The sequence below is a fragment of the Saccostrea cucullata genome, unplaced genomic scaffold (genome assembly GCF_032062105.1).
Source record: "Saccostrea cucullata isolate Sc308-1 unplaced genomic scaffold, CSIRO_AGI_Scuc_v1 ctg228, whole genome shotgun sequence".
NCBI classification, from domain to species: domain Eukaryota; kingdom Metazoa; phylum Mollusca; class Bivalvia; order Ostreida; family Ostreidae; genus Saccostrea; species Saccostrea cuccullata.
The window spans coordinates 153,953-166,197 of NW_026925293.1; the positions used below are offsets into that span (position 1 = coordinate 153,953).

At 33.9% G+C, this 12,245-nt stretch overlaps 1 protein-coding gene across 2 annotated transcripts in view; it reads left to right on the top strand.

The window, feature by feature from the left end:
• Window positions 1–5,104, top strand: part of LOC134268549 (galactose mutarotase-like) — a 49,886-nt gene extending 44,782 nt beyond the window's left edge. For both annotated transcript variants that reach the window (XM_062750818.1, XM_062750817.1), the window contains exons 8-12: window positions 2,960–3,169; window positions 3,325–3,406; window positions 3,493–3,628; window positions 3,739–3,919; window positions 4,236–5,104. In XM_062750818.1, the coding sequence (XP_062606802.1) occupies window positions 2,960–3,169; window positions 3,325–3,406; window positions 3,493–3,628; window positions 3,739–3,919; window positions 4,236–4,310 (684 nt within the window). In that variant the 3' untranslated portion in view covers window positions 4,311–5,104. The remainder of the gene's footprint in view (window positions 1–2,959; window positions 3,170–3,324; window positions 3,407–3,492; window positions 3,629–3,738; window positions 3,920–4,235) is intronic.
• The last annotated feature ends 7,141 nt before the right edge of the window (window positions 5,105–12,245 follow it).

Below are 12,245 nucleotides of genomic sequence, written 5' to 3' on the forward strand. Positions count from 1 at the left end.
GTTCCATAAATGAACACCAGAATAATGAAAAGAATTTTTAAATTGATTTGTTCGATATTTCGGAAGTTGAAGGTCATAGTTTGTTTCAGATCGTAGAACATAATTATTAGAAGAAATAAATTCAAACTAGAGGTACTGTGAGCGATGAGCTCACTAAATGATACCCCCCGCCTCCCATATGGTTATAACTGGTGAAATAGTCCATCTTTTCCTGTGGCCGGGAAACCCAAAATATCTGTCGGATCAAAAAGTAAAATAGGAGGTGCACAATGGCAATATGTAATAAAGATTCTGTGAAAGTTTCATCAAATTTCATTCATTAGTATGAGAGGAGTTGCGGATAAGAGATGGGTACCCCAAAGCGTAACAGACGGACGGACAGACGGACGGACGGACGGACGTACAGACGGACGGACGGACGGAAATACCGATTACTATATACCCCCACTTTTCAAGCGGGGGGTATAAAGAGTCTCTTAAATAAGTAGGTGCCATACCATGAAGTGTTTTGTACAGTAGTACATATTTATGAAAATCGATCAACTCGTATATGGTCAGCCATCCAAGTTTTTCAAATAATGGTAGTGAAGGGGCGTCATAAGCCACATCTAATATAATCCGGGCTGCCCTTTTTTGCAATTTAAAAACTCTATCTATGCCAGCACCTGGCGCATTACCCCAAACAGTAAGACAATAATTCAGAGAAGGCAGAATGTTTGCATTATAGAATAGTTTTCTTGTGTGTAAGGGAAGAAATTTTTTAATTTTGCGTAAAGTATATAATTTATATCTCAAAGATTTACAAACTGAGTCAATATGGTGATTACAGCGCAAGGAATGATCAATATGCACTCCCAGAAGTTTTTCAGATTCGACATTTTCAATTAATTTGTTTGAAGCATAGAAATTTAGTTCAGGGGAATTTATTCTTAATTTTCTTTGTTGAGTTCCCTTAAGCATACATTTTGTCTTGTTGGTATTTAACACCATTTGATTTTTGGAACGCCAATTTTCAATCTCACACAAATCAAAGTTTAGGGCATTCTCAATACCTTCTATATTTTTATGATATGTATGTAAGGTTGCATCATCGGCAAAAATATCAATATCTGTTCTATTTACATGTAAAGGGAGATCATTTATATACAATAAAAATAATAGGGGACCTAAGATAGATCCCTGGGGCACTCCTGCTGTGACGGGCAAAAAATCAGAGGAATATGTTCCTATTTTTACACACTGAGACCTTGAGGTTAAATAAGAATGAAACCATTTAATAGCCATTTGATCAAAGTGATATGATTGAAGTTTACTTATCAGTATATCATGATTAACCAAATCAAATGCCTTGCTAAAATCAATGAAAGTTATGCCTACTAGATTTCCTTGATCCATAGCGTGTAGCCAATTATCTGTAAGTTTTGTAAGGGCCGTTTGACATGAATGAAATTCTCGAAATCCAGATTGTGATTGAAATAAAAGATCAAAGTTAGAGGCAAAGTTACGTATTTGATTGGCTATGTGTTTTTCAACTAATTTTGATAATGTTGGAAGAATGGATATCGGACTGTAGTTCCCTGGATCTGCGTGGTCGCCATTTTTGAAAATAGGAGTGACTTTTGCTTGTTTTAAACGGGACGGAAATACTCCATTAGTGATGCTAGCATTTATAAGATGTGTAATAGATTTGCATATAACATTTGCCGAAAGTTTTAGAAGACGAGGTCCGATAAAGTCCATACCGGCTGACTTGTTTACATCAAGTGTATTCAACATATTCAATACTTCAAATTCACTTATTTCATTAATACTGAAAACATTTTCTTTCCCTAGTTTCGTTTCTGTATATCGATTTAATAATTCTGGATCAAAACTTTGTACCGACATATCTGCTAATAATTTACAGGATATTTCCGTAAAGTGTTTGTTAAAAATATCAACAATATCCTGTAAATCTTCAAAATCTAAACCATTTTGTGTAATACGGGTAGGTGTAAAATTTTTGGAATTAGATGCCAAATGGTTTAAATAACTCCACATTTCTTTAGGACTTGAGCTTTCTTCAATTGCTGATTTGTAATACTTTGATTTCGCTTGATCTATTAATTGTGTCACTTTATTTCTCCAAATTTTGTAATTTTCTGAATTCCTTTGTAAATGATATGTATCGCGTAAATGTCTAGCATCATTTATTTCCTGTGTAAGCCATTTAGGTCGAGTTTCAGTCTTGACTCTTTTAGTTTTTACTTTGGCATGCTTGTTTAGAATATCATTATATAATTCATAAAATTTATTCATTATCTCGTTTGGGTCTTTTAGTTCAAGAAGAGTGTTAAAATTTGCATTTTCTAAATCTCTTAGAAACTCATTTTCATTGAATTGTTTAAAATCTCGGTATTGGATTTCAGTATGTTTTCCTCTACGCTGTATGCAGTTAGTTTTCCGTGTCAAACATACAGGATAGTGGTCAGAAATAGCGATAGGGGGCACATTTGTTTCACATATGTTTTCTGGTTTGGTTGTATAAAAATGATCAATTAAAGTACTTGAGGTACTTGTTATTCTAGTAGGAACAGTAACTATCTGTGAAAAGGCCCCCCTTTTTTTTTTGTTGTATATTAATGACCTTCCCTTACATGTAAGTCATGCAAATATCGATATGTTTGCTGATGACGCAACTCTGCATATATCTATGAAGTCTATGAAGTCACCATGATTTGTTGTGTTGTTAAACAACTGTTTTTACGACCCGCTGTTCTTTGCATTCGTTTTTTATTACTCTTACATTTTTTCATATAAAATTGACCTGGAAACAAAGAAATTCAAGTAAATTTAATATAATTATTTATGTGGAAAAAGCCATATAATGATTAAACGTTCATAAATAAAACTGGGATTTTTGAATCATAAGATTTCTATCATAACAGGCTAATTCTATATCAAATTAAATCAATAACAGAAACTGTTTGATGCCAAAATTGAGGGAGACATGGTTGTGATGACCTACGTGAGCCCGGATGGAGAAGAGGGATTTCCGGGAGAGCTAACATCAGTGTTCACGTTCCAGCTGACACAGGACAACGAGCTTATCCTGGGCTACAAAGCAAAGACAACAAAAGCAACTCCTGTTAATTTATCTAATCACGTGTACTTCAATCTGGAAGGACATGTAATTTTGTTATATAATTTTTGCCGTATTGTTTTTATATGCAAAACAAAAATAGCAACATTACAAAATGAATTCAGTTCTGTATCAGAATATTACGAATTCAAATTGTTTTCACATACTTATATATGTTAACCAAAAATACATTTACTATTCAGAAAGCTGGTAAAAATGGCGACCATATTTTGACAGTTTACACCAACAGATACGTTCCAATCGACGAGGCCTTTCTTCCTAAAGGCAAGTGTTGGTTAATGTAATGTCTGTGAGTTGTCTTTTATGATATTTAGACCTGTTGGTTCTAGGAATTTCTAATTTTATAACAGGTGACGGAGAGATAGCCAATGTCAATGGAACAGTTTTTGATTTAACGTCACCCACACTAGTGAGAAACGTAATAAATGACATCATCGTTTCCTGCTATGTGTTTGGTAACCGAGGGGAGATGAAACACGTGGCAAAGTAAGACTTTCAAAAGAATTTTTTTTAAAAAGTACATGTATGTCTCATTCAATAACATAAAAGTAAAAAATAAGAAAATGTTGATTTTACTAAATTTGGTCTTATTTAAGGCTTGAGAACCCTTCAAATGGTCGCTTTGTTGACGTTTACACAACGGAACCTGGAGTGGATGTTTATTTCTCCTCCCACATGAAACCAAACCTCTACGGAAAAGACGGAGCAGTTTACGGGCCATTTGAGGATGGAGGAGTCTGTCTCATTCCAATGCAGTTACCAAGCGGTGTAAATATGGTATGTTATTCATTCTTCAAAGGTATGATGTTTTCTGCTTGTATAAAGAAACCCATTTCTCTGCCATGGATTAAGATAAAGGGATATTTTGTTTTCATATTAAGGAAAATTATATGGAAAGAATAATTATAATTTTCAAATTTTCTCCAGTTGACAGCAAATATCATATTCATTCATAAAATTACTTTATTTCTTGATACAGTATTTAGATAAATAATAAAATTCCATTTAGTATTTATGATATTAAAAAAAATCTGAAACAGATATTTATGACGTTTTTGATCTGATAATGGTGTTGAACATTACTTTTTTTCAGCCAAATTTTCCTGATACCGTCCTACGACCAGAAGAAACTTACACACAGAAAACAATATACAAATTCGGGTTTTGAATTTACTAAAAGATAAATCTATTTTACATTTGAGATCTCAGATTAAAAAAAAAATGTAACGTCATAAGTGTACAATTTTCTCGGCTGTTGCGACAGGAAAAGAATGGGGTTAACAGAAAAATTTCACTTTTTCCCAAAGACAAAATTGTGTTATCAAAATGATATTAAAAAGATGTTAAAAGACACACCAAAGCTCACCATTGTCAGATTGTATTCTTGAATGTATACATTGTGCAGTTATACGGTTTGAATGTTAAATATTCAGAAAGAGTCTCAGCTTTATTTTGAATGTTTTCTAATTGAATAAAACGTGTAAAGAAAATAGAAAAGTAACCAACATGTGTTTAGCAAAAGATAGCTCAGGTTAGTTTAGTAAGATATTATTTGATATGGAAAACAATGTTCAAGTATTGAGAGTTACAAATTTTTTAGATGTTAAAGGTAGTAGTAAGGGCGTGTATATGTGATTGTTTCCTCTTTCTGTCATTTGTTTCAAATACACTGATTCTTGTCATTTCTTTTTCAAACATCGCTTTTAAAGAATACAGAATTTGTTAAGTACAACAAATTCTGTATCCTTTAAGCGATGTACATTTATATACAGAAGAAATGAAGTTATTGAAGTAATTTGTGTGTGTGTGAGGGTAGGGTTATGTATGATCAGAGATTTATCAGTATATTAATTCAGATTGGTTTATGTCTATGTAAACGTATTTAGTACTGCGTGAGGTAACAATTATAACAATTATTTGCTCTTTAATTTTATTGAATGAAGGTTTTGTTGTATATCATGTCCATATGTTTCGTGTAAAAAGTATATATGCATTTAATATATGAATAATTTCTTGTTATAATTTTTTAAAGAAATATTATTTGTAGTTTGTTAACCTATTTATCAACTCATTATTGTACTTCATTAAACTGTTTACCATTTCTAAAAAGTTATCAACTGAAAATAAAACCTTTTATCGTTAACAATTTGTTGCACTTTTTTAAAGTTACCAATGTTTGTTTGCTTTTTTCATTCTTTTTTTCTCATAAATTGAGTCAATACTATGTGTCTGAATACTGAAAAGAAAGCTTTAGAAGAAATAAATATACAAAATAGAATTTGTTTAATTTATCATGCATCTACATGTAAAGCGAGTCCATAGAGTCCTGTTCATGATCAATTCTAGCATTGGTTGGCACTTTTTAATATGCAATGAATTTATGGTCCTGCGCGTTTGGCGTTTACTGATTTTTATTTGAAGATTACATTTTCAAATTCCAAAATCTCTATGTTTTTATTTTAAAATAAAATAATGAACTTGGTCGAAGAATAACATTTTTTTCTTTAAGAGGTAGACAATCATAACCATGCAGATAATACATTATTGACTATTAACTAACGTATGAGTATATTTAATTTTCATTCTGTCCATAACATACCATTTCAAATACTTTATGAATTCAAAATTCATCTTTTGTTTTTGAAACTTTCCTTAACTATGGTACAACAACTTGCCATTTCCTTTTTAGTGCTGCATAAATTTTGAACTCCATATTATATTTATCTACAGAATATAATGATATTTTAGTGAATTACCGTAGTTCCTGTTGTTTTCCTGTTGTGAATGAAATGAATTAAAGGAGAAGGAAAAATGTTTTCTTTTTAATTTTAAACACCATTCTTTAAAGATACTGTATACAGGGAAATTTTCGCTCCTGTTTTATTTTCGCCCCTTTCGCCCTTTCCTTGGTTGGGCGAATTTAAAACGGGCCAATTCAAATTACGGGGCAAAATTGTTCACAAGTTCAAAAGGGCGAAAATAAACCTGTATACAGTACTGAATTGCATTCTTCACATGTCAAAATCCCACCTGATTTAAAGGTTGCATGACTTTTAAAAGAGTATTTTCAGCTGGAGGGGCAGCGTGTTCAATAAGTTAGAATGTCCCTCAACACCTTTTACTCTAGCTGTTTGAGAGTCGAATCTTTCCCGCTGGTCAATTTTTAGCATCATTGGTAGAACATTGCAATTTAATATACAAAATGTAATCCTCTGTACTGCAGACATTGATGTGGGTTTGAATGTTATTATTGTATTAGTAAAAAAATATATCTTTCAAACATCAAGAAAAAAGTGTACCATTTTATTTAATGATTTATTATTGTACTTGAGTAATTATTTTGTTATAGAAAAAAAACTATATGATGTTGAACAATTTGAAAAAAGATGGTCTAATTGGAAATGTCTTTTTCAAAGATGACTAAGCATTGGAGTTTTATACTATTGTTATATTGACTGATATTTATTTAATGACTAAGCATTGGAGTTTTATACTGTTGTTATACCGACTGATATTTATTTCACCCCCCTTCCACATGTAATATAAAAAAAAAAAATTTTAGCATCGAAAGAAATCCACAAGTGTCAGCTATATAATTTTTAGCTCACCTGAGCTGAAAGCTCAAGTGAGTTTTTCTGATCACATTTTGTCCGGCATCCTGTCTGTCTGTCCGTCTGTCTGTAAACTTTTCACATTTTCATCTTCTTCTCAAGAACCACTGGGCCAATTTCAACCAAACTTGGCACAAAGTATCCTTGGGTGAAGGGAATTCAAGTTTGTTCACATGAAGGGCCACGCCCTCTTCCAAGGGGAGATAATTATGAATTAGTGAAAAAATAATGGCATTTTTAAAAAATCTTCTTCTCAAGAATCACTGGGCCAGGAAAGATGAAACTCATGTGTAATCATCCTCAGGTAGTGTAGATTCAAGTTTGTTCAAATCATGACCCCCGGGGGTAGGGCGGGGCCACAATGGCCGACCATAGTTTTACATATAAATACATAGGAAAAATCTTTAAAAATCTTCTTCTCAAGAATATCAAAGCCATGATTGGTCATATTTATATGAAAGCATCCTCAGGTAGTATAGATTCAATTTTGTTCAAATCATGACCCCCGTGGGTAGGGCGGGGCCACAATGGCCGACCAAAGTTTTGCATAGAAATATATAAGAAAATTCTTTAAAAATCTTCTTCTCAAGAATAACAAAGCCATAATTGGTCATATTTACATGGAAGCATCCTCAGGTAGTGTAGATTCAAATTTGTTCAAATCATGACCCCTGGGTATTGGGCAGGGCCACAATGGCCAACCAAAGTTTTACATAGAAATATATGGGAAAATTCTTTTCAAATCTTCTTCTCAGGAATAACAAAGCCATGATTGGTCATATATATATGGAAGCATCCTCAGATAGTGTAGATTCAAGTTTGTTCAAATCATGACCCCCGGGGGTAGGGCGGGGCCACAATGGCCGACCATAGTTTTACATATAAAAACATAGGAAAATTCTTTAAAAAACGTCTGCTCAAGAATAACAAAGCCATGATTGGTCATATTTATATGAAAGCATCCTCAGATAGTGTAGATTCAATTTTGTTCAAGTCATGACCCCGGGGGGTAGGGCGGGGCCACAATGGCCGACCATAGTTTTACATAGAAATATATGGGAAAATTCTTAAAAATCTTCTTCTCAAGAATAACAAAGCCATGATTGGTTATATTTATATGGAAGCATCCTCAGGTAGTGTAGATTCAATTTTTTTCAAATCATGACCCCCGGAGGTAGGGCGGGGCCACAATGGCCGACCAAAGTTTTACATAGAAATATATAGGAAAATTCTTTAAAAATCTTCTCAAGAATATCAAAGCCATGATTGGTCATATTTATATGAAGCATCCTCAGGTAGTGTAGATTCAAGTTTGATCCAATCATGACCCCCTGGGGTAGGGCGGGGCCACGATAGGAAATCCAAGTTTTACATAGAAATATATAGAACAAATCTTTAAAAACCTTCTTCTCAAGAATAACAAGGCCATGATTGATCATATTTATATGGAAGCATCCTCAGGTAGTGTAGATTCACGTTTGTTCAAATCTTGACCCCCGGGGGTTGGGCGGGGCCACAGTGGCCAACCAAAGTTTTACACTGAAATATATAGGAAATTCTTTAAAAATCTTCTTCTCCAGAATAACAAAACCATGATTGGTCATATTTAAATGGAAGCAGCCTCAGGTAGTGTAGATTCAAGTTTGGTCCAATCATGACCCCCGGGTATTGGGCAGTGCCACAATGGCCAACCAAAGTTTTACATTGAAAAATATGGAAAAATTCTTTAAAAATCTTCTTCTCAAGAATAACATAGCCATGATTAATCATATTTATATGGAAGCATCCTCAGGTAGTGTAGATTCAAGTTTGTTCAAATCATGACCCCCGGGGGTAGGGCGGGGCCACAATGGCCGACCAAAGTTTTACATAGAAATATATGGGAAAATTCTTTCAAAATCTTCTTCTCAAGAATAACAAAGCCATGATTGGTCATATTTATATGGAAGCATCCTCAGATAGTGTAGATTCAAGTTTGTGCAAATCGTACCCTCTCTCCTTTAAGGAATGATTGGGACTACTTTTGGGTTTAAACTTTTCAATAATAAACTAATTTCTGCTTTTATGCTAGCCACAGTGCTCAGGTGAGCGATGTGGCCCGTGGGCCTCTTGTTCACTTGTCAGCTATTTTCTTCCTGATGAAACGATTTGTTAACCGATTCTGTCTGCCGTAGTCAATTGACACTTCATTCCCATAGTCCAGCATATAATAACAATAGTTTCTAAGATGCTTTATTATTTTTATATGATAAAAATTACTAATTTAGAATCAGTATTTACATGCACGACTGCCGAATTATTGATTAAAGTGTTGGCATATAGCATTTATGGATGAATGGGAACAAAAATTGTGAATTTTACGGTCCATGTCCCCTTGGGCCTTAGGGGTGGGCACAAAACCACTAAAACTAATGCAACATTTAAAAATCTTCTTTATTACTCCTTGACATCAAGCAATCAAACTGTTGGCATGATTGTAATAAGCATTGAGTCCTCTACCAAAATTGTGAAATTCGTGACCCCAGAGTAAGGTGTTATGGTGCTAGGGCGGAGCTATGTATATATCATATATTGAAAATACATTAATTCTTTGAAAATCTTCTCTGCTCATGGGTATTAAATAAACTAACCAAGTAACTAGTTATGTAAAACAAGGCTGCCTCTTCCAAAATTGTGAATTACGTGGCTCCTGGGTCAGGTTTATGGTGTTAGGGTGGGGGTCTATTGTTTATGTAGTGAAAATGCATTACTTCTTTGAAAATCTCCTCTGCTCTTGGGTATTAAACCAATGAAATCTGTACATAGTTATGATGAACAAAAGTGCCTCACCCAGGATTGTGAATTCCATGGCCCGAGGGTCAGGGTTTTGGGTTAAGGGTGGAGGTCTTTTGATAATATAGTGAAAATACATTAATTCTTTAAAAAATCTTCCCTGCTTATGAGTATTAAATAAACTAAGTAATAGTTATGATGAGCAAGGCTGCCTTTTCCACAATTGTGAATTTCATTGCCCCTGTGTTAGGGGTTCTGGTGTTAGGGTGGGGCTCTATTGATTATATAGTGAAAATGCATTATTTCTTTGAAAATCTTTTTCTCCACCAGTGGTCATTAGCTCAAACTGAGCCGAAGGCTCAAGTGAGCTTTTCTGATCAAAGTTTGTTCGTTGTCTGTCGTAGTTGTCGTCAATGTCGTTGTCGTAAACTTTTCACATTTTCATCTTCTTCTCAAGAACCGCTGGGCCAGTTTCAAAAAACTTGTCACAAAGTATCCTTACGTGAAGGGGATTCAAGTTTGTCTTCCTACAAGGGGAGGTAATTATGAATCAGAGTGAAAAATTAATTGCTTCTTAAAAAAATCTTCTTCTCAAGAACCACTGGGCCAGGAGAGATGAAAGTCATGTGGAAGCATCCTCAGGTAGTGTAGATTCAAGTTTGTTCAAATCATGACCCCGAGATAGGGCAGGGCCACAAAGGACGGTCAAAGTCTTACATAAGGATATATAGGAAAAATCTTTAAAATCTTCTCAAAAACAGCAAAGTCATGATTGGTCATATTTATATGAAAGCATACTCAGGTGATGTAGATTCAGGTTTGTTCAAATAATGACCCCTGGGGATAGGATGGGGCCACAATAGCCGATCAAATTTCAACATAGAAGTATATAGGAAAAATCTTCTTCCCAAGAACAGCCAAGCTATGATTACCAAAATATTTCTTTACTTTTTTTAAGTCGATATGTATGTAAGTTCTCTATGTATGTCGGATTTCGGTACCGTTAACTAAATAATTTAAAAATTGATTTAAAGATAACAGAACATACTTAAACGATCCTCAGTGAGAACAAATCATTGAAGGGCTGCATTTCATTTCCGGAATTTTTGGTAATTATCAACTTTTCATTTCCGACATTTTTTTGTTTTCATTTCCGACATTTTTTTGTTTTCATTTCCGACTTTTTTCAGATAGTACCTTTAGCAACAGATTTGAATACTTTACCTATAAAAAATTTAAAGGAATAAATCATAAATCATTGAAATACAATTTTTGAGTTTGGTAAATCTATCAATCACTTGGACATAAGTTTGGTCCTGTCACTGACATTAAATTTAGTGCACATTAAATGTGGTGAAGAAGTTTTATGCTCAATGAACTCTTTTACGTAGACTTAGTTCTACATATATGTGTAGATTGATTTTTATTTATTTTTATCAATATAATACTTTTTAAAATTTCATTTAATTTCAATATTAAATTGTCGCACAGGTAAATTCCTGAAATTAAAACAAAATTAAAACGAAAAATGTCGGAAGTGAAATAAAAAAAATGTCGGAAATGCTATGCATATTTCCGGAAATGAAATGCAGCGCATTGAAGCCATCCAAAAATTAAGGACCGCAATAGGTGAGAATAGGTGATTTATCACCAATTACTGTATATATACAGCCAAAGGCGATAACGGGTATCTTACAAGTGTAGGCGACGGCTCTCTAATTATCGTATGCACATTTAAGTTATTTTTTAATACAGTTTTTTAAAATAATTTTATGTACTTTGGAATAAAAAAAATATACATCCGAGTTACCGAGTACCAGTTTCAGTGCTCAATACTCGGACGTTCTATCGAGTAGCCGGTTAACCGGGTACTCGATGACATTTCCATAAGTCCTGATCCCGTCTCCGATGTTTTTGGAGGTCCGTGTTTGCTCTGCTCCTTTTTTTGTATTGTTTTATGGACTTTTGATCTTGAATACTGTTCGTTATCAACATATATTTTACTCAGATGGAACATAAAGCTTAAAACCCCAAAGACATGGATAAGTATGTTTATTGCCGGTAGAACTTCCTGGACACAGATACGCTTAGGTCTTATGTAATCTGATGAATGTTTATATGTCCTATGTGTTTGCCCTTGGACTACATCCTTCTTGGAGTTTTAGAAGAAGAAAATCATTTAGATTTCTATTACCAGACCCTAGTTATATAGTATTTTATTTAAGTTTTGTACATTGTAGTACAATTAAGATCTATATTAAGAGTTTCTGCTGTGGATCATATGGACAAAAGATAAAAAAAATATCTTGAAAACTTAAATACAGTATACACAGACAATAATAAATACATGGATTACGTGTATTCAGTACTCCATGGCCGTAGGGTATATGCTGACCAATTTCTTATGTAATGTTGTGATGCAGTAGTGCTGTCCTTAACCTGTAGAGTCACCTGTGCTCTTTACTCCATAGTACTTGTGCGGGTGTCACCTGTAATGAGGGTGTTACCTTGATTATATTCTATACTCCATACGCCAAGAGGACTTAGTTGCTACTCAGGTTTGACATCTTTAAAGTCACATGCTGTAATGGTATGGTTAACATCTAGGGTAAAGGGAATATGCCAAGGATGCAAACTCAGAACAATTATCTGAGACTGAAATGAAGTAATCTTATCAAGGGAGCTCAGAACAACAAGTGACAAATGAAGATGTTAACTGC